The sequence below is a fragment of the Gigantopelta aegis genome, chromosome 6 (genome assembly GCF_016097555.1).
Source record: "Gigantopelta aegis isolate Gae_Host chromosome 6, Gae_host_genome, whole genome shotgun sequence".
Taxonomy (NCBI): Eukaryota; Metazoa; Mollusca; class Gastropoda; order Neomphalida; family Peltospiridae; genus Gigantopelta; species Gigantopelta aegis.
The window spans coordinates 100,303,576-100,327,924 of NC_054704.1; the positions used below are offsets into that span (position 1 = coordinate 100,303,576).

Here is a 24,349-nt window from a genome sequence, read left to right on the forward strand (position 1 = left end):
TCAGGTAGGTCTGCTTGAAAGAAAACGTATAAAATCATGTTTAATGACTCTGTAACACCACCTACAGAACTGATACCATATAGGCTACTCATACTTAATCTTCTGACTACTGCAGGCGAGCAATCTCGCCCAACGTCATGCCAGTCAACATACTGTACACACTATACAGTGCATTCCCCAATTCATATTTCCCGCCATTTAGCACACGACACTCACCGGAAACCATTTATTAACAGGAAACTGAAAACAACTCGGCTTCCTATGTCTTTAGATTTTTAAATTTCAGTGGAAAATACTTTGGAATTTTAAGTTGAAAAGTGGTGTTCGGCAAGTATTTTCGCTTGACAACAATGGCAGGACGTCATGGTCATATTCAGGGATCGATAGCTGATTGTGACAGCTATTTTGATAATAAATTTGACTTTTTCGATGTTTTGCCTAATTTTAATCAACATTAACTGATCTAAAATATCATAAAAATTAGAAAAATACATGAAAATAATACCAATTCAAATATGAACTTTGTTTTATGTATTTATAAAACATTCACTTGAATATATGTGAGTAAAAATTATAAACTTGTACCCACTGAACATGGTTTTGTCACAAATTAATGCAGTAGTCTAAAGGTTAATAGCAGCAACAGAGCTTTCATCAGAGATGGAAGTTTTAGTTTTTTCTGGAGTTTTAATCCTTTGTACAGTGTTTCTGGGTGTTTAACCGATTGTTCAAACTTTTCATTAATCTTCATACAAAACTCCTGATAATGTTGTTCTTGATACTTCGCATACATTCTGAATACGGCTGCCATTTCAAACCATTGTGTAATAGTAACCTTATGGTCAGTAATAGTACTCTGCATACATTCTGAATACGGCTGCCATTTCAAACCATTGTGTAATAGTAACCTTATGGTCAGTAATAGTACTCTGCATACATTCTGAATACGGCTGCCATTTCAAACCATTGTGTAATAGTAACCTTATGGTCAGTCACAGTTCTCTGCATACATTCTGAATATGGCTGCCATTTCAAACCATTGTGTAATAGTAACCGTATGGTCAGTAATAGTACTCTGCATACATTCTGAATACGGCTGCCATTTCAAACCATTGTGTAATAGTAACCTTATGGTCGGTCACAGTTCTCTGCATACATTCTGAATATGGCTGCCATTTCAAACCATTGTGTAATAGTAACCTTATGGTCAGTAATAGTACTCTGCATACATTCTGAATACGGCTGCCATTTCAAACCATTGTGTAATAGTAACCTTATGGTCAGTCACAGTTCTCTGCATACATTCTGAATACGGCTGCCATTTCAAACCATTGTGTAATAGTAACCGTATGGTCAGTAATAGTACTCTGCATAGGGGCTGCCATTTCAAACCATTGTGTAATAGTAACCTTATGGTCAGTCACAGTTCTCTGCATACATTCTGAATATGGCTGCCATTTCAAACCATTGTGTAATAGTAACCGTATGGTCAGTAATAGTACTCTGCATAGGGGCTGCCATTTCAAACCATTATGTAATAGTAACCTTATGGTCAGTAACAGTACTCTGCATGCTATGCTAAAAGGCTTGCAAAGAGGATGCTTTGTTGTCTAGCAGAGCCTAAGAGAGTTTGTGAATTAGGCGCCATATTTTTAATGACACCTCAGCACTTTAGAAACTACATGTATGGTTATGTGCTATTTAACATATTGTTTACTTCCAACACTTGGTCTGCAGAATATCCTTAAAACGAAAAGGTTTAAAATAAATTTAAATGTCTTGTTCATCTAAAACATATTTGTGGTGTTGCACTAGCAGTTAACTTATGTATCACAGAGCAATCGGTTTCCGGTTAACTTAATGTCATAGTGCAATCAATGTTACTCATTTTATTAGATGGTATGGCTGTGGTAATGAGTCATCACTGTGAAGCACCCAATCAAGTTGAAAAAGTGATCTCCAATGTATGTCGGCGCTGAAAATTATATAGTGGGTGAGTTCTGATGTGGGTGTGTCAGAAAAAACAAATGCTCTTTAAAGCTCAAATCGTGTTCCATATAACCATAATAAAAATGGGTTGAGTGCCTCATTAAATAAAACATTTCTTTTTTTCTCTTTCTTTCAAAGGATGAAACTTAGGTTTAGACAGAAATACTGCCCAGTGTACTAAGAGACCCAAGTATCTTTAATATAGAAATAATAATGCTAAGATATCAGTAATTACTGGTAGATATTGCTTTACGGTTTCTTCCTAAGACTTACAGCTGCCAATTCATTATTACCTTGACCTCACTTTAAATAATCATCCCAAGTGTTATGATGTGTACTAAGCTTCATTCCTTGTCCAAAAAAACAAAACGAAAAAACAAACGGCTAAGAGTTATGTGTAAAACAGGAATTGAAATGTGATAGAGTTAGGCTTGTTTTCGTAAACGTAGGGTATTAATTAGATATTGATTTTTCATTTTTCTCTTTACACTGACTTATCTCGGTAGGTGCATGACACCATGGAAACATTATCCAAAATAGGTTGGAATAATGTGTTGTCAGCACGGCTTTGTGTCAGCCCAGTTTCTGGTGATTTGAGGACTGGTGTGTAATTTAAAGTTGTTGGTCAGCCTGACATAATGACATGACGTTCTGGTCTAAAGACGGGAATGGTGTTAATTATTGTTGACGAGTAGAGTTGTTCAGCTTTCAGCATTGTCTCATGATTGCCACTCATTGGTGTGCTGATGATCAATGGATGAATGTGTCATCCATCATAGATTACCAGGAAAAACAAAGTAAAAAATAATATTAACAAATACACCCAAAAAAAAGAAAAAAAAAGAAAGAAAAGAAACAACACACACACACACACACACAGACAGACACACAGACACACGCACACACACAGACACACATGCACACACACAGACACATATGCACATAGACACGCACACAGACACACACACACACACACACACACACACACACACACCAGGGATTTAAAATCTTCAGATTTTCCTAGAATTTCAGATCTTAGTGCTAGCTAAAAGTGTTCCTGTCATTACAATATCCATAACTGTTACTTCTCAGAGGTACGTGTATTTTTAAAAATGTGAAAAATGCATTTTGTGGTATTAAAAACACCAGGATGACCAGAAACACTTCAGATGTATGGAAATGGATAATCTAAAAAATAAAAATCTAAGTAATGTTTGATTTCAGTATTAAAAACGGCTTAAAAGTAAAACATATGCCATGCTGTTTACTGTTTGAAAACTAGTGTCTGTCACTTTAATTGGATATAAGCATGAAACTAATAACCCCTTACAGTGATAGAAATAAGCAGAATGTTTTACTAGTCCAACAGACAAATACATCTAGAAATAGACTTGTCCGCCAATATTTTCACTTGTCCAAATAAATAGTTTTTGATTGCTGAAAATGAAACTGCATCGAACATTTTCATTTGTCCACAGGACAACCATCAAGATACATTTCGCTTGTCCGAATAGATTTTCACTTGTCAGGACAAACAGACAAGTGTTTATTTCGAACACTGCCGTATATAAATACCTATCAGGCAGAGATTAAAGTTCAAGTTTGTTTTGTTTAACAACACCGCTAAAGCATACGTGTTGATTAAAAATCAGCTATTGGATGTCAAACATTTGTTAATTCTAACATGTAGTCTTAATCATAGAAAGCAGAGAAAACCATGCACACTGTAAAATACATGTAATCTGCATACAAACTAGTAACTCCATGCACTATGGTTAATGATTAATGTAATTGCTATGACCATGCACACTATAAAATACATGTAGTCTACATACAAACTAGTAACTCCATGCACTGTGGTCAATGATTAATGTAATTGCTATGACCATGCACACTGTAAAATACATGTAATCTACATACAAACTAGTAACTCCATGCACTATGGTTAATGATTAATGTAATTGCTATGACCATGCACACTGTAACATACATGTAATCTACATACAAACTAGTAACTCCATGCACTGTGGTCAATTATTAATGTAATTGCTATGACCATGCACACTGTAAAATACATGTAATCTGCATACAAACTAGTAACTCCATGCACTATGGTCAATTATTAATGTAATTGCTATGACCATGCACACTATAAAATACATGTAATCTACATACAAACTAGTAACTCCATGCACTATGGTTAATGATTAATGTAATTGCTATGACCATGCACACTGTAAAATACATGTAATCTACATACAAACTAGTAACTCCATGCACTATGGTCAATGATTAATGTAATTGCTATGACCATGCACACTGTAAAATACATGTAATCTACATACAAACTAGTAACTCCATGCACTATGGTTAATGATTAATGTAATTGCTATGACCACGCACACTGTAAAATACATGTACATCTACATACAAACTAGTAACTCCATGCACTCTGGTCTGTGATTAATGTAATTGCTATGACCATGCACACTTGTAAATACATGTAATCTACATACAAACTAGTAACTCCATGCACTATGGTTAATGATTAATGTAATTGCTATGACCATGCACACTGTAAAATACATGTAATCTACATACAAACTAGTAACTCCATGCACTATGGTCAATGATTAATGTAATTACTATGACCATGCACACTGTAAAATACATGTAATCTACATACAAACTAGTAACTCCATGCACTATGGTTAATGATTAATGTAATTGCTATGACCATGCACACTGTAAAATACATGAAATCTACATACAAACTAGTAACTCCATGCACTATGGTTAATGATTAATGTAATTACTATGACCATGCACACTGTAACATACATGTAATCTACATACAAACTAGTAACTCCATGCACTATGGTTAATGATTAATGTAATTGCTATGACCACGCACACTGTAAAATACATGTAATCTACATACAAACTAGTAACTCCATGCACTGTGGTCTGTGATTAATGTAATTGCTATGACCACGCACACTGTAAAATACATGTAATCTACATACAAACTAGTAACTCCATGCACTCTGGTCTGTGATTAATGTAATTGCTATGACCACGCACACTGTAAAATACATGTACATCTACATACAAACTAGTAACTCCATGCACTCTGGTCTGTGATTAATGTAATTGCTATGACCATGCACACTTGTAAATACATGTAATCTACATACAAACTAGTAACTCCATGCACTGTGGTCTGTGATTAATGTAATTGCTATGACCACGCACACTGTAAAATACATGTACATCTACATACAAACTAGTAACTCCATGCGCTGTGGTCTGTGATTAATGTAATTGCTATGACCATGCACACTTGTAAATACATGTAATCTACATACAAACTAGTAACTCCATGCACTGTGGTCATTGATTAATGTAATTGCTATGACCATGCACACTGTAAAATACATGTAATTTGCATACAAACTAGTAACTCCATGCACTATGGTTAATGATTAATGTAATTACTATGACCATGCACACTGTAAAATACATGTAATCTACATACAAACTAGTAACTCCATGCACTATGGTTAATGATTAATGTAATTGCTATGACCATGCACACTGTAAAATACATGTAGTCTACATACAAACTAGTAACTCCATGCACTATGGTTAATGATTAATGTAATTGCTATGACCATGCACACTGTAAAATACATGTAATCTACATACAAACTTATAACTCCATGCACTGTGGTCTGTGATTAATGTAATTGCTATGACCACGCACACTGTAAAATACATGTAATCTACATACAAACTAGTAACTCCATGCACTGTGGTCTGTGATTAATATAATTGCTATGACCATGCACACTGTAAAATACATGTACATATACATACAAACTAGTAACTCCATGCACTATGGTTAATGATTAATGTAATTGCTATGACCATGCACACTGTAAAATACATGTAATCTACATACAAACTAGTAACTCCATGCACTGTGGTCTGTGATTAATGTAATTGCTATGACCACGCACACTGTAAAATACATGTACATCTACTTACAAACTAGTAACTCCATGCACTGTGGTCTGTGATTAATGTAATTGCTATGACCATGCACACTGTAAAATACATGTAATTTGCATACAAACTAGTAACTCCATGCACTATGGTTAATGATTAATGTAATTGCTATGACCATGCACACTGTAAAATACATGTAATCTACATACAAACTAGTAACTCCATGCACTGTGGTCTGTGATTAATGTAATTGCTATGACCATGCACACTGTAAAATACATGTACATCTACATACAAACTAGTAACTCCATGCACTATGGTTAATGATTAATGTAATTGCTATGACCATGCACACTGTAAAATACATGTAATCTACATACAAACTAGTAACTCCATGCACTCTGGTCTGTGATTAATGTAATTGCTATGACCATGCACACTTGTAAATACATGTAATCTACATACAAACTAGTAACTCCATGCACTGTGGTCTGTGATTAATGTAATTGCTATGACCACGCACACTGTGATCTTAATGTAATTGCTATGACCATGCACACTGTAAAATACATGTACATCTACATACAAACTAGTAACTCCATGCACTATGGTTAATGATTAATGTAATTGCTATGACCATGCACACTTGTAAATACATGTAATCTACATACAAACTAGTAACTCCATGCACTGTGGTCTGTGATTAATGTAATTGCTATGACCATGCACACTGTAACATACATGTAATCTACATACAAACCAGTAACTCAATGCACGGTGATTAATGTAATTGCTATGACCATGCACACTGTAAAATACATGCACTCTGGTCTGTGATTAATGTAATTGCTATGACTGCACACTGTAAATACATGTACATCTACATACAAACTAGTAACTCCTGCACTGGTTAATGATTAATGTAATTGCTATGACCATGCACACTTGTAAATACATGTAATCTACATACAAACTAGTAACTCCATGCACTGTGGTCTGTGATTAATGTAATTGCTATGACCATGCACACTGTAACATACATGTAATCTACATACAAACCAGTAACTCAATGCACTGTGGTCTGTGATTAATGTAATTGCTATGACCACGCACACTGTAAAATACATGTACATCTACATACAAACTAGTAACTCCATGCACTCTGGTCTGTGATTAATGTAATTGCTATGACCATGCACACTTGTAAATACATGTAATCTACATACAAACTAGTAACTCCATGCACTGTGGTCTGTGATTAATGTAATTGCTATGACCACGCACACTGTAAAATACATGTACATCTACATACAAACTAGTAACTCCATGCACTCTGGTCTGTGATTAATGTAATTGCTATGACCACTCACACTGTAAAATACATGTAATCTACATACAAACTAGTAACTCCATGCACTGTGGTCTGTGATTAATGTAATTGCTATGACCATGGACACTGTAAAATACATGTACATCTACATACAAACTAGTAACTCCATGCACTGTGGTCTGTGATTAATGTAATTGCTATGACCATGGACACTGTAAAATACATGTACATCTACATACAAACTAGTAACTCCATGCACTGTGGTCTGTGATTAATGTAATTGCTATGACCATGCACACTGTAAAATACATGTACATCTACATACAAACTAGTAACTCCATGAATTGTCTCCATGTTGGTTAAAAAAAGGGATGTTTACAGTTAGCTGGACTATATTAAGCTGCTATACTGTGTTGTGGAAAAGGTTCCAAATGTCGGCCTACTCCCATTTGGACATGGGCGGTATTGAAATTTGAGGTTTGGTATCAGTATTTTTGGGGTGATTTACCTCGATATTGGTACAGTATTCAGTATTGACACAGTACCAATACCGATACCTGTATCGAACGGTATTTTTGGTATACTCTTCTTTAAATGCATGCCTGAGTTGAGGCTCGCCTGCTAATTTCATCTAAATAAAATTAAATTCCATACACAAGGCTCTTGTCTGATTTATACCAAACCCATTTTGCGTTTGTCAGATATATTGTTAGTGCTTCAGTGATAGAAATAAGCAGAATGTTTTACTGGTCCACCGGACAACTACATCTATACATTTACTTGTCTGCCAGTATTTTTACTTGTCCAAATAAATGGTTTATTTTATTCAAGTATCAGAATGATGTTTGTGATTGCTAAAACCTAAACTGCACTGAACATTTTTACTTGTTCACTGGACAACCACTGAGACAAATTTGGCTTGTCCGAGTAGATTTTCACTTGTCGGAGACAAACGAACAAGTGCTTATTTCGAACACTCTGCTTTAGTAAATGGCGGAAAACATTTTTCAATACCGGAATTTCGATATTTAGAAATTTGCTTAGTACGGTAAATCGGTATTGACATGATACCGATGGTATATATGGCATTCCTTCAGGCTGAAAAGCTCAAAATTAAGCACCAAATCACCTTTCAAAAACCTTTAATTTTGGCTAGAAAATTGCTACGGGAAGATATTGCAAATTGCGTACCCCCAAACATCTCCCTTGCTTGCTTCTGACTCTGGTCCGGCTGCACATGCTACCTTGCACTTACCAGTGTGGTTGATCCCGCCATCTCCAAGCCCACAACCACAACATTTAGGCTAATTAGCAGTAAAGAGTAATTTGTCAATATTGAAAATGAACTTTTACTTACTGATGGGACTCATTACATGTAGGTTATTTCCCCTCCCCACCATGCAGTGCCATAAGACTGGTATTGGACTGGCTTCAGAATGAGGATTGGATTTGACGAACACCCCAGAGAGATCATCTGTGCCAAGTTTGATGTTTCTATCATCATTTGAAAGGTTCTCCCAGTTATCTGCTCTCCCAATAGTGCTATTAGTAGTTGACCCTGTTTTTGTTTTTTTGTTGTTGGGGTTTTTTTTTTGGGGGGGGGCCTACTTTGACCCCCATATTTGCCACATCCACCACCAGAAGTCTGTTTACCAAAATGTTTTTGTTAAACATATTATATGATGAGGAATACAAAAAATGTCCTCTCGCGGTGGCTCTTAGCTCATTCTGAAGCCGGTCTATATGTTATGTCTGCAAAAGTACATAAAAAAGATCTTTTGCTGCTGATAAAAAAAAGATTTGGCATGCAATATAGCTGATGAATAATTAATTCAATATGCACTAGTGGCGTGAAACACAAAAGGCCTTTTTTTTTCTTTTTTTTTAAATATATACTACAAGTCATTGGGATAGAAAATAATTTAATGTTTAGTTAATGATGATAGTTCTGTACATGTAGCTATCCTTTTGTCCACTTTTTATAATATACAAGTCTTATAAATGTATGTACCATTGCTAGGGATAGAAAATAATTGAATGTGTCACATGTTGATAGTAGCTGTCCATTGAACAGTGTGCCACGGTCATGTACAGTAAACAAATATTCCAAATAGTCCTTTCTCTCCAAATGAAAAATATGATTAAGTGCATGGCATATTGTATTCATCATTGTATCAGTGCCTTCATGGCACCCACTGCAGGTGTCTGACTGCAGCCTTTCAAAGGCGGAATTGGCTTTCAATTACCTAGACCGATCATTGCCAGTAGCAGATATAAAGTATTTGTGTTACAACAATGTCAAGTAGACCGAGCCTCTGGTCGGTCAGAGTCTTACTTCCTTGTTCCCTAGCCAATGACTTTGGTTCATTGTTACAGACTCAAGGAGATGCCATTCAAATGATAGGTGTTTTAATTACTTCCATTGTTTATGAGATGTGGCTGGCATGCTGGTTAGCATTTCATTAGCACAATGGATCCATAGATGTAGCTTAACTCTTTCACCACTAAGTTTTACAGTCTTGACCTTCCCTGCACACTGAGTTTAAATAGCAGATTTATGATCATGTTTGTTAAAGGATAAAACTACTTGTTTTATCATTAATTTTAGTTATAGGCTATACATTTCCAGAAAGGTGAATGGACGGCTGTCTAGATAAAAAAATAATACTTTAAAAATGTTAGATTCAACAGGTATAAATCTGGTAATTACAGGTAAACTATGCGTATTACTCGCCTATTTGAGTAGGTAGGACTGGTAATTTTAAAAAAAACCCAGTACAAATGTTTTTCTTGTTGGATAATTAATTAATTAACATTCCAGTTATAATTTTAAAATATATATTTACAATGCTTTTGCAAAATTAAGCTTTCATTTCATCAACAGAAATATCATACCACACACCTTTGTTGTTAGCAGGATCTGTATCACGCTTTTTTTGGCATTCATGTTGGTAAATTACACAATTTTTCCATACACTGTATTGGAATAAAATAGCGAAAAGTACTCTATGGCGTTTGTGTTGACGTCAAACACTTTTACGGGCCCCGGATTTTTAGTAAACGTTGATCTGCAGGTAACCGAATATGGCTCATGTGTCCAGGTAAACTCAGGCGCGTGGTAAAACAGTGGCAAGTCATCTTGTAACTCGTCATCGGTATCATTTTCTTCTAAATTGCCATGTTTAATGACATTTCGTTCACGATCGCCAATCTCGATTAAATCAAATGCACCAAAGGGGGAGAGGGAGATGGAGAGGAAGGGGGAGGGGGAGGGGGAGAGGGAGAGGAAAAGGGAGAGGAAGAGGGAGAGGGAGAGGGAGAGAGAGAGAGAGCGCATGTAGAAAGACTTGTGAGACTGATAGGTACTGGGTTCATGTCTTACCTGAGGTTACAACCCAGTGAGTGTACAGCTAGATTCAAACTGATAGGTACTGGGTTCATGTCTCACCTGAGCCTACGACCCACACAGTGAGTGTACTGCTAGATTCAAACTGATAGGTACTGGGTTCATGTCTCACCTGAGCCTACGACCCACACAGTGAGTGTACTGCTAGACTCAAAGTGATAGGTACTGGGTTCATGTCTCACCTGAAGCTATGACCCACACAGTGAGTGTACTGCTAGGTTCAAAGTGATAGGTACTGGGTTCATGTCTCACCTGAGCCTACGACCCACACAGTGAGTGTACTGCTAGACTCAAAGTGATAGGTACTGGGTTCATGTCTCACCTGAAGCTACGACCCACACAGTGAGTGTACTGCTAGACTCAAAGTGATAGGTACTGGGTTCATGTCTCACCTGAGCCTACGACCCACACAGTGAGTGTACTGCTAGACTCAAAGTGATAGGTACTGGGTTCATGTCTCACCTGAAGCTACAACCCACACAGTGAGTGTACTGCTAGGCTCAAAGTGATAGGTACTGGGTTCATGTCTCACCTGAGGTTACAACCTACACAGTGAGTGTACTGCTAGGTTCAAAGTGATAGGTACTGGGTTCATGTGTCACCTGAGGTTACAACCTACACAGTGAGTGTACTGCTAGGTTCAAAGTGATAGGTACTGGGTTCATGTCTCACCTGAGGTTACAACCTACACAGTGAGTGTACTGCTAGACTCAAAGTGATAGGTACTGGGTTCATGTGTCGCCTGAGGTTACAACCTACACAGTGAGTGTACTGCTAGACTCAAAGTGATAGGTACTGGGTTCATGTGTCGCCTGAGGTTACAACCTACACAGTGAGTGTACTGCTAGGTTCAAAGTGATAGGTACTGGGTTCATGTCTCACCTGAGGCTACGACCCACACAGTGAGTGTACTGCTAGGCTTAAAGTGATAGGTACTGGGTTCATGTCTCACCTGAGGTTACAACCTACACAGTGAGTGTACTGCTAGACTCAAAGTGATAGGTACTGGGTTCATGTGTCGCCTGAGGTTACAACCTACACAGTGAGTGTACTGCTAGGTTCAAAGTGATAGGTACTGGGTTCATGTCTCACCTGAGGCTACGACCCACACAGTGAGTGTACTGCTAGGCTCAATGATGTGTAAAGCCACATACCTGTACACTGAGTTTGATGCACTTCACATGCACAATTATGGGTGTGCCTCCAGAGTTTATGACCCAAACTGGGGGATTATTATGATATTCCTTGTGTCCAGGGCTCGGATGATACCAGGATACATGTAGCTCAAATTATTGCGAGTGTGGGGCACAGCCCTGTCAACTAGTCCCAAACTGAAGGGGAAGACTGTGGCTTCTCCATTCAACTCAACTCATTATCATCATGGGGCGGGATTTAGCTCACTCGGATGAGTGCTTGCTTGAGGTGCTTGCATCGCAGGATCAAACCACCTCGGTGGATCCATTCAACTGATGCAGTCTTTGCCTTTTGAAAAACAAAGGCGAGTGAAAAAGTCGCACACCTCAAAATGCTTAGTCGAGTGACAAATCGCACTCGTCAAAATGCTAAGGCGAGTGAAAATCAAGCATTTATTAATTTAGTAATTGGTACATGTAAATGTAGAGACATACATGTGTGTTGCAAAAATGAACCAATAAAGCAATGTTTTCTTCTAATTTTATGTTGTTTGGTTCATTAGTGTAGTCTGACTTCTTTTCCCTTTCAGGAATGGAGTTATAGTTTATTAAAAAGTTTCAGGAGTAGTACTATAGAAATATAATTATGACATGTATACACTGATGCAGACCATTTGATTTTTTAATTACAATATGTACTATTCAGATAATTTGATGCACACAATTATATATATACCTTTTCAGTGTTATATGGTTTTATGAACGTGCAGCTAAACATATATAGGAATCAACTTGTCTTGAATTTGATTATCATGTACAAACATGATTAGGATAGTTGTCATGGGAAAAAAACACTGGTTCCGAGGAGGTGGTTCATGATCCAAGCATATCAGGTGTGCACTACTGACTCGTATTCTTAAAACATTTTTAAAAATAATAACTCGTGAAACGTGGGCCTACAATTACTTCAATTGATAGTGTTAGTTGGGACATTGACATTGACGTGGCATTTTTAATTCAACAATTATGTAGCCAGTCTCCCTCCCTCAACATTTTGTAACACGTCATTTAACCTACCACTACAAGTTACGAACAGCTCTGACGACGTTACATCATTGATCTAGAATGGCCCCAATGTTGTTAATAACAAAATACACAAACTCTGACAAAATCTGTCATTGCAAAGGATTTTATTCCAAACGTGGGATGCCATAATAAAAATAATAAAATAAAAAAACCCCATAATTTTAGACAGCATCATCAATGCGTAATAAGTTGTCAAGTAAACCAGCGTGTGCATGCAGAATTCCAAGAATAAAAATAATCTGACCCCGATAGCTTTGATTGGTCAATATGCCACAGAGTACTGCGCATCTAATCATGTTACAGTCATATGGTCTGACTTTCTAACAAACCAAACAAAAATTAAATATCGGAAATGATCATTGATTACTGTTACTACAGTGTGTACATATATACATATCTAAATAACATATGCACATTCATTAACCTCTGGCTGAAATACAAATATTTAAATTAAGTTTTATTTGTGTTTTTTTAAAGATAAAGAAAAATAATAGACGTAAAAAATACCTAGACTTATTCCTACATACCTATTATCATTTCTTTTCCTTCGTTTTATTATTACGTCTAATTATTATTTTTTTTTAAAGAAAGTATACAATTACACAATTGCCATTTTCGGGACCTTACGTAAGCTTTGTAGGCTAACAGTTATGAACTAATCAAGACAATTTTACCGACTTCGCTGATTTCCGTAATGAGTTCATTTGTGTAGGCTACAGAAGCCACTATTTAATTCAATCCCATTTCTCTTTTTGTCATAATTATATGAACAGTATAAATGAGTTATCCTTATCAGACGTTGTGATCTATTACCTTACAAATGTGGACTGTTTCTAATTAATAATAAATTAAATAGGCAAAGAAGTTTTGATCGGATTGGTATGTCTTGGAAAATGTCTATTAAATCTGTGTTTTCCGATTTGTATAGCAAAGATAAGTACCAGTCATATATAAAAATCTTGCATGGACGCTACCGTTCTGGTAACATTTTTTTTTTCTGGTATTATTAAACGGATCTTTCTATCAGCTACATAAGGTAAATAGTGGCAATCAATATACAAAATTATTTTACGTGCGCTGTTTGTTAAGTGTAACGTGCGTTATTTTTCACACTCGCCAGATTGAAATTACGTGCGTTGTACGAGCGCGATAGCACCTGCGCACCTTAAAAAGCAAGGCCTGCTGATGCTTTTTTTCTTGTTCCAACCAGTGCACCACAACTGGTCAAAGGACATGGTATGTGCTTTCCTGTCTCTGGGAAAGTGCATATAAAAGATCCCTTGCTGCATTAGGAAAAGTTCCTGTCATGGACGGAGAAACCAGCTGAGGCTGGTATTTGTGCCCAGGAGAGGCATGCGCTACAACAGCTTGCTCTGAATGTGCACGTTAAACCATTTTCCATTCCATTCCATTAGGAAAAGTGTAGCAGGTTTCCTCTGATGTTTGACATCCAGTAGCTGATGATTAATTAATCAGTGTGCTCCAGTTATTAATTATCATCATCTACAAGTGTATGTTTGTAACAAAAATGTCTTTGTTTTTGTGCTATATGTTTGTGGAGTCAATAAAAAATAAATAATAATTTTCATTTTCATTTTCATTTTTTATATTGAATATAAAATTAAAATGTCTAAAAATAATTGAATTTGCATACATTTTGTCATTCTGAATCACCCTCTCCCACCCAGGGATCCTTGGAAAAATAAATTGTGAATTTGGTCATTATGTCCCCTGCCCAGGGGCTTGAGAGGTGGGGCCCAAAAGGGGAAACAACTAAGAAAAAAAGAAAAAATCTTCTTCTTCTCTTCCATAAATGCCAAGCCGTGACACATAAACAAATTAATTTGTGAATTTGGTCATTTTAATAACTCACTTTCCCTTTGGGTCCAAATGAAAAAAAAGTAAACCAATTAAAAAACAAAACAATTCTCTACTTGTGGAAAGTATATAATTGAATAGTCTTCATATATATAATTATGTAAAGTCAGTAGATGGTTTATCAAAGTTGTGAATTTCATTAATATTGGGTCCTTTTTTGTGTGCGCGAGGAAGTGAATATTACTATTTGTATAGAGTCTGTTTTGTCTGTTTTGTTTGTTTTGTTTAATAACACCACTGAAGCATATTGATTAATTAATCATCAGCTATTGGATGTCAGTCAAACATTTGGTATTTGTGACTCGTAGTCATCAGAGGAAACCCGTTGCAGCAAGGGATCTTTCATATGCACCTTTCCACAGACAGGACAGCACATACCACAACCTTTGTCCAGTTGTGGTGCACTGGTTGGAATGAGAAAAAAAACAATCAGTTGAATGGATCCACCAAGATGGTTCGATCCTGTGACGCAAGTACCTCAAGCGAGCACAGAACCGACTAAGCTACATGTAAATCCCGCCTGTAAGTTCTTCTAGACCATTTCCAACTAAATTTGGTGGTATTTTGTGTATTGCGCATTACCATTTAAACAAATTTCCAACTAAATTTGGTGGTATTTTGTGTATTGTGCATTACCATTTAAACAAATTTCCAACTAAATTTGGTGGCTTTTGTTTTAAAATTTTGTGTATTGTTCAGTACCATTAAACAAATTATGTATTACATTTTATTATTTTAAAACTTAGTGTATTGTATAATACTTGATTGTTATTGCATTGATTTAGTGCCCACCGCCAGCGCATGTGTATCGACTATGACTGGCAGTCAGTCATCAGGACGCGACAAAGATGGACTGCAGCTAGCCGACTCTGAGACCAGTCATCTCACCGGTACGGACAGCGTAACAGTGGAAGACATTCTCCAATCATTCACTGGAGACACTGTCTCCAGGGACAGGAAAAGAACAGGCAGGTCAAAAGGTGAGTGGACGGTGGGGGAGGGTTGGGTGAGTGGGGGTGGGGTGGGTGAGTGGGGGTGGGGTGGGGTTTAGTGAGGGTGGAGCAGTGTCGCGTAGGATTTGACCTACTAAATACTCAAAATATTATATGTTTGGTTTTAAAATAGGTTTCATCTCTGTCCATCTGTGCATCCGTCCATCTGTCCATCCGTCTGCCCATATATAGTTTTCCGGATGTTTTTATCAGAATATCTTGAAATATTAAGATGAACTTTTGTGTATACACCATGTAGCTATATCATGTTCTGTTACTGATCAAGTTTGACTTCCATAGTAATTCACCCATTTTTCACAGTTATTATCAAAAAACAGTCCTCCAACGAAAATGGTGGAATGTACAAATCACCGTACCCTTTACGAATGTCTTTTATCCATGCATAACAATCAAGCTATTCCACCCACTTAATGGTCCATGAAATATAAAAACAAATACTTTCATTGTATATTTACCTTAAAATATGTGTGGAACACACTGTGAAATGATCTGCAATCCAAATAAACATATTCGTATTTGTAGAATATTTTCCAATAATATAATCATTCAACTGTCTCCCACCCTCCCTCATCCCTCACCATTCACCCATCCTCGACCACTTGATAATTTAAATCATTCTTTGAAAACAAATTGAGAGCACTCGTTGGAAGGAATGTATTACTGTTATTAATGTCAGGCCATAGGATTTCAAATTTTAGGGGAAACACTTTTTCGGTTCCGTGCCTTGTGATCTTTGGAACTCTTTGCAAAATGTTTTTAAAAAAATGTATGTATAGTGTTTTTGTTGAATAGTCGTACTTGATATAATAATCATGGAAAACGCAATTTTGGTTCCCTGATTTTACTGACATTCTGACGACACGGTACCAGAAACAATCGTTTCCATGAATGTGAAGTCCTGAATGTGGCTAATAACTAAGTGTTTAATTTAAAAGTTCAACAAATGAATTCTGCTAATAGTGGAGAAAAACAACTATATAGCATATGTATCTTTCAAGTTTATTTAGAACTGTCAATGCAGATTAAAAAAAATATTCCATTGTTTTAATCATACTTGAAATTATGTACACTTGTAAAAAAAACCCAAACAAACGAACGAAATACAAACAACATTTCTGCATTAGTAGGGTTTTTTTTATTTGGTGTTTCTGGTTGTTAAAAACCAATTGAATATTGGTCCACGTGTTACCTTGAGATAAGTAATTGTTAAACCTTGCACGACATCACATACATGTGTATATCATACATGCCTGAGTATCGGGCAGGATGTAGCCCAGTGGTAAAGCGCTCACTTGATGTGCAGTTGGTCTAGGATCGATCCCCGTCGGTGGGCCCATTGGGCTATTTCTCATTCTAGCCAATGCACCACGACTGTTATATATAAAAAAGGCTGTGGTATGTGCTATCCTGTCTGTGAAATGGTGCATATAAAAGATCCCTTGCTACTAATGAAAAAATGTAGCAGGTTTCCTCTGGTAGAATTACAAAATGTTTGACATCCAGTAGTCAATGATTAATAAGGCATATCATAAAATATTGTTTGTATCCGGTTACCCGACCAACCCTAATTTGAACCTGCCGACCCTAAAACTTTTTTTGTATATCCAAATTTTTTTTTTTTAATATAACAACGATTTCCACGAAAACATTCTAAAACTATCACAAGCACTAATTTGGTGTCATTTAGGGGATAACCCTACTGTGTTTTCCGATTTGCAGACATATATCGGTGGTTTTACTGTCGCAAATTTAGTTTTATTGGCGACCCATTAGCCACGAAATGTTTTCTTCTAACAATTGATTGATGGAGTTACTTCCCTTCAAATGGAAGTTCAGTAACTTTTGCGAGATATCGGGCGAAGAGTCGGAAATTGTTTTCACGAATATATGCGATCTTTTCTGATTTACTCTACATCTAGGGTAGCGAGGTGTTCCGATTAATAATAATAATAATAATAATAACTATATTTCAGTGTGCGAGATTAAAATTTTGGGGCAGTATCCCAGTTGGATACTAACATTTCAAAATCTGGTATCCCACTGAGAATTTAGTATCCCGCTTAAATGATATTCATAAATAACATCGTAACAAACTTGGACGACACTGTTACTTAATTTCACCGGTAAATGACGATTTTCATTGTTTTATCGAAAAATAAAAATGCAGGATTTAAAAAATCAACAACATTATATGGTATCCCGGTGGGATACTGGGTTATTGAAGTCTGATATCCAAAATTAAATTCTGGTATCCCCAGGATATTGGGATCCCGTTAATCTCAAACACTGTATTTAATGATTTACTCCAGCTACAAACTGGCCTTGTAGAAATTTAGTGACCTTCTGATAAACTAGGGGAGGGAATGTTTACCGATACTGATGGAGTTTACTGCCAAATCAAATGATTAAATATGTCAGTAAGATCTCGATGCGTTTCGTTATTTTTTGTAAGTGGTCACTGGGAACTTCTTAGATACACTAGGAAAGATAATATTCATAAAAAAAAAAAAATGTTTTTATTGTTGGACAAATAAATATAGAACCCTTCTTTTCAGTTTTCATTAAAAGAAATTGTTATAACTTATTTACTGGTTTCTATCCAATTAAGGTTCAACCAAGTCTGTCCTGGACCAGTACAGAAGTTAAGTGTTAGTATGAGAGTAAACCTTCTGCCTATTATTAAACAGCAAGGGGTCTTTTGTATGTACTCTCCCACAGATAGGTTAGCACCATGTTGCCCTCAAAATCAAAATGCCTTGCCTTTTATAAATTTATAAGTTGCCCATGTAAAAAGAAGCCTTTAAACACACCTATGTGGATAGTACTACATATTTCCTTTTTTTAATTAAGTTATGAAATAGATATAGAAAATAAAATGGACATACGGTTTTTGTCCTTTTGAAAATTGTATAATGGAAAAAAAAGCCCTTATATTTAAAACTGCACATAAAATGCCTTACTTCATTTCTAGGGAAAACACTGTGATGAATGGTATTGTTGGTTTGCATAATGCATTTCTATACATGCAGAGGTTATTTTGGATACCGGTAGTCAACACCTTTATTTAATATCCATAAATAAAATTATTTTCCAAAATAAAATGTTTTTCCTACCTACCTACCCTATATTTATCCAGCATGTAATAGGAAACTAGTAAAAAAAAATTTCCGGCCTAAATCAATGTGCTCTAGTGGAGTCGTTAAACAAAACAAACTTGTTAACATGCCTGAGTATTAGTTTTATAAGATCACTGTGTGTCCTGCATGTAAATCGTAATCCGAGTCCGTAGAATGGCGTTTATAATGCCAAGCTGTCACACATCCCACTGTATGTTCGGAGTTAACATTTGGTCAAACTTGCTCTGATTGCCTTTAAAAGCAAGATGTATGACAGTTGTACCAGTAAAATGCACAATAAAAATATTGCCTTAATATTTGTACATTTAATTTTGTTCTTAAAAGTATTATTTGGCCATCTGTTTAGTCCGACCATGTGTAAAGTTTATTACTGTCCTCACTGTACTGTCTGGTTTGTGTGTGGTATTTACTTTGTAGAACTATGTTATAAGTTGAGGCTAAATTAAATGTTTCAATTGAAAAAAAAAATTAAATTAAAACACTGAATACAGAATCGAATTATGGTTTTGTACAGAAACAAAATGACAATTGTAATGCTGTTCAGTTTGAAATTGTTTTGATTCTCAACATTATTAACAAATAACCTCTTTGTAACCGGAATGGCCTTGACTTGTTTCAGTGTCCTTTTATGTCAGAAAATTTGCAAGTTTATGTATAAATAATTTATGCACACACATTTCATGCCTGACCAGAAAATATTCTTAAATGTTTTACATCTAATTTATAAATAGATGACAGTGACTTGTTTGATTGAATGGCATGCATGTATGTGTATGGGTTACTACCAGACACAGTGCTGTGTTTGATGTGTATATGCATGCACTTTGATGTCAAGTTTGATGTCTATATGTATGCACTTTGATATCATATTTTATGTCGACATGCTTGCACTTTGATGTTATATTTGAAGGAAGGAAGGAATATTTTATTTAACAACGCACTCAACACATTTTATTTACGGTTATATGGCATCAGACATATGGTTAAGGACCACACAGATATTGAGAGAGGAAACCTGCTATCGCCACTTCATGGGCTACTCTTTTTGATTAACAGCAAGGGATCTTTTATATGCACCATCCCACAGACAGGGTAGTACGTACCACAGCCTTTGATATACCAGTCGTGGTGCATTGGCTGGAACAAGAAATAGCCTAATGGGCTCACCGACAGGCTGTGTGGTCTTTAACCATATGTCCGACGCCATATAACTGTCAATAAAATGTGTTGAGTGCATCATTAAATAAAACATATCCTTCCTTCTTTACAACACATCAGACTCATATTTGAGTTGATCCTCCCTTTAAAGATCCCTTGTTTTTAATTTGAAAGAGTGGCCCATTGTGTTGAAGCAGTGGCTTTTCCTCTCTCATTATCTGTGTGGTGTAAGCTGTCATTCGCCCAATCACCAAATGTGATTTCAAGTTGAATTAGACAAATATATGTCATTACCAATGTGCCAAAAAGCTAATTCGAAAATTGTGTCGTTTGTATGTGTGTAGTTTAAAACAAAAATAATTATATTTTTGCAAAATGTTACTTGAATTTGGCTACAGATGTTCTGATCAAATTCGCCAAATTGCTAGTAACTTTTGACATGCAGCCCAGTGGTAAAGTACTCGCTTCATGCGCGGTCGGTCTAGGATCGATCCCAGTTGGTGGTAACTTTTGACATGCAGCCCAGTGGTAAAGTACTCGCTTCATGCGCGGTCGGTCTAGGATCGATCCCAGTTGGTGGTAACTTTTGACATGCAGCCCAGTGGTAAAGTACTCGCTTCATGCGCGGTCGGTCTAGGATCGATCCCAGTTGGTGGTAACTTTTGATATGCAGCCCAGTGGTAAAGTACTCGCTTCATGCGCGGTCGGTCTAGGATCGATCCCAGTTGGTGGTAACTTTTGACATGCAGCCCAGTGGTAAAGTACTCGCTTCATGCGCGGTCGGTCTAGGATCGATCCCAGTTGGTGGTAACTTTTGACATGCAGCCCAGTGGTAAAGTACTCGCTTCATGCGCGGTCGGTCTAGGATCGATCCCAGTTGGTGGTAACTTTTGACATGCAGCCCAGTGGTAAAGTACTCGCTTCATGCGCGGTCGGTCTAGGATTGATCCCAGTTGGTGGTAACTTTTGACATGCAGCCCAGTGGTAAAGTACTCGCTTCATGCGCGGTCGGTCTAGGATCGATCCCAGTTGGTGGTAACTTTTGACATGCAGCCCAGTGGTAAAGTACTCGCTTCATGCGCGGTCGGTCTAGGATTGATCCCAGTTGGTGGTAACTTTTGACATGCAGCCCAGTGGTAAAGTACTCGCTTCATGCGCGGTCGGTCTAGGATTGATCCCAGTTGGTGGTAACTTTTGACATGCAGCCCAGTGGTAAAGTACTCGCTTCATGCGCGGTCGGTCTAGGATCGATCCCAGTTGGTGGTAACTTTTGACATGCAGCCCAGTGGTAAAGTACTCGCTTCATGCGCGGTCGGTCTAGGATCGATCCCAGTTGTTGAATCCACTGGGCTAAAATATGGCGAGTTTCCTCTTTAAGACTATATCAAAATGACCAATTGGTTGACATCCAATAGCTGATTATTAATACTTGTATATTAATGTGCTCTAGTGATGTTGTTAAACAAAACAAACTTTTTAACTTAAACATTAGCCACCATATAACCATAATTGAAATGTGTTGAGTGTATCGTTAAATAAAACTCTTCCTTCCTTCTTAGTCGGTGATTAAATAGTGTATTCAGGTGCCATTAAACAAACTTCCTTCCTTCTTAGTCGGTGATTAAATAGTGTATTCAGGTGCCATTAAACAAACTTCCTTCCTTCTTAGTCGGTGATTAAATAGTGTATTCAGGTGCCATTAAACAAACTTCCTTCCTTCTTAGTCGGTGATTAAATAGTGTATTCAGGTGCCATTAAACAAACTTCCTTCCTTCTTAGTCGGTGATTAAATAGTGTATTCAGGTGCCATTAAACAAACTTCCTTCCTTCTTAGTCGGTGATTAAATAGTGTATTCAGGTGCCATTAAACAAACTTCCTTCCTTCTTAGTCGGTGATTAAATAGTGTATTCAGGTGCCATTAAACAAACTTCCTTCCTTCTTAGTCGGTGATTAAATAGTGTATTCAGGTGCCATTAAACAAACTTCCTTCCTTCTTAGTCGGTGATTAAATAGTGTATTCAGGTGCCATTAAACAAACTTCCTTCCTTCTTAGTCGGTGATTAAATAGTGTATTCAGGTGCCATTAAACAAACTTCCTTCCTTCTTAGTCGGTGATTAAATAGTGTATTCAGGTGCCATTAAACAAACTTCCTTCCTTCTTAGTCGGTGATTAAATAGTGTATTCAGGTGCCATTAAACAAACTTCCTTCCTTCTTAGTCGGTGATTAAATAGTGTATTCAGGTGCCATTAAACAAACTTCCTTCCTTCTTAGTCGGTGATTAAATAGTGTATTCAGGTGCCATTAAACAAACTTCCTTCCTTCTTAGTCGGTGATTAAATAGTGTATTCAGGTGCCATTAAACAAACTTCCTTCCTTCTTAGTCGGTGATTAAATAGTGTATTCAGGTGCCATTAAACAAACTTCCTTCCTTCTAAATAGTCGGTGATTAAATAGTGTATTCAGGTGCCATTAAACAAACTTCCTTCCTTCTTAGTCGGTGATTAAATAGTGTATTCAGGTGCCATTAAACAAACTTCCTTCCTTCTTAGTCGGTGATTAAATAGTGTATTCAGGTGCCATTAAACAAACTTCCTTCCTTCTTAGTCGGTGATTAAATAGTGTATTCAGGTGCCATTAAACAAACTTCCTTCCTTCTTAGTCGGTGATTAAATAGTGTATTCAGGTGCCATTAAACAAACTTCCTTTTTCAATGATTGTCAAGTGTGGACTATAAACTGTATATGTACATATACCATAAATGAAACTAAACATTATTTTACAGTCTTACATTATTGCATTGGTTTGATAAGGTGGTCTAGTGGATTGTTTGCAATCTGTAAATTGCCCTGTAAAGGTATGTTAAGTGTCTGATCAAAGGACCGTTTGACCATTAAATTTAGTCAATAGCTGCTGGGTATTAGACACATCTAAAGCTTTGAGGAGAAGTCTGCTGCTACATATAAGCTCCTTTTTTTCAGAATATAGCAACAAAAGGTCTTTTATGTGAACATTTCTACAGCCGGGCTAGCTTGTAAGCACCCTATCCAGACAGGTACCTGTAATTAGTATTCCATGGATTTACTCACAATATACAAGGATCTCTGAAGTTGTGTGGTGGGTGGTGGGTGGTAGGATCTAGTACCAGTATAGTGCTTGTTTAAAGTCAAGTGGTTGTAGGATCAAACCCCCTCAGTGGACCACTTCTTTGACTAGGGTTTTCACATACCATCCAGTGTCTGTCTATAGATCTTACATTGTTTTCCAAACCTTTTTCCAACAACAACTTGAGATACTGAGCTAAAATTATGTGTATAAATTATGTGTATAGCTTTATCATGTTCAGATCTGTTTTGACTTTCATGGCAATTTACCAAGTTTTCTTACAATTTTGGCCCTTGAACTTAGGAGAGATGAAAATTAGTTTTTTGAACCTTTTTTCACAATGCCTTAAGATATTAATCTGAAATTTTGTATAATCATGTACTGTTACAGATGAAGTATGACTTTCATGGTGATTTACCTCTTTCTTACAAAGTTACGGCCCATGAAATTAAGAGATAACATATATTGCCTTACTGGTACTCTCAGAATGCTTGTTTTTTTAATTACATGTAGCTATTCATCTACAAATGATATACACAGTTTTTGAATTTAGCTTTTTGACAAAATGGTTCTGACATCTTTAAATTGCATTTGGCAATTGGGCGAATGACAGTTTAAACGCTGGATCCCAATGAGTGCCCCATGACTGATTGTATCACAGTGTATTTGTTCATATAGTGGGGCCATTTCACTTCAATAAGCACTGTATCACAGTGTATGTGATCATATAGTCGGGCCATTGCACTTCAATAAGCACTGTATCACAGTGTATGTGATCATATAGTTGGGTCATTGCACTTAAGTGAACACTGTATCACAGTGTATTTGATCATATAGTGGGGCCATTGCACTTCAATAAGCACTGTATCGCAGTGTATGTGATCATATAGTCGGGCCGTTGCACTTCAATAAGCACTGTATCACAGTGTATTTGATCATATAGTCGGGTCATTGCACTTCAATAAGCACTGTATCACAGTGTAGGTGATCATATAGTCGGGTCATTGCACTTCAATAAGCACTGTATCACAGTGTATTTTATCATATAGCCAGACCATTGCACTTCAATAAGCACTGTATCACAGTGTATTTGATCATATAGC

At 36.7% G+C, this 24,349-nt stretch overlaps 1 protein-coding gene across 1 annotated transcript in view; it reads left to right on the forward strand.

The window, feature by feature from the left end:
* LOC121374827 (gem-associated protein 5-like) overlaps positions 1–24,349 on the forward strand; it is a 174,101-nt gene that overhangs the window by 43,929 nt on the left and 105,823 nt on the right. Inside the window, exons 15-16 of the mRNA XM_041501938.1 lie at positions 1–4; positions 15,619–15,813. The exon at positions 1–4 is cut by the window's left edge and continues 314 nt beyond it. Coding sequence (XP_041357872.1) covers positions 1–4; positions 15,619–15,813 — 199 coding nt within the window. The remainder of the gene's footprint in view (positions 5–15,618; positions 15,814–24,349) is intronic.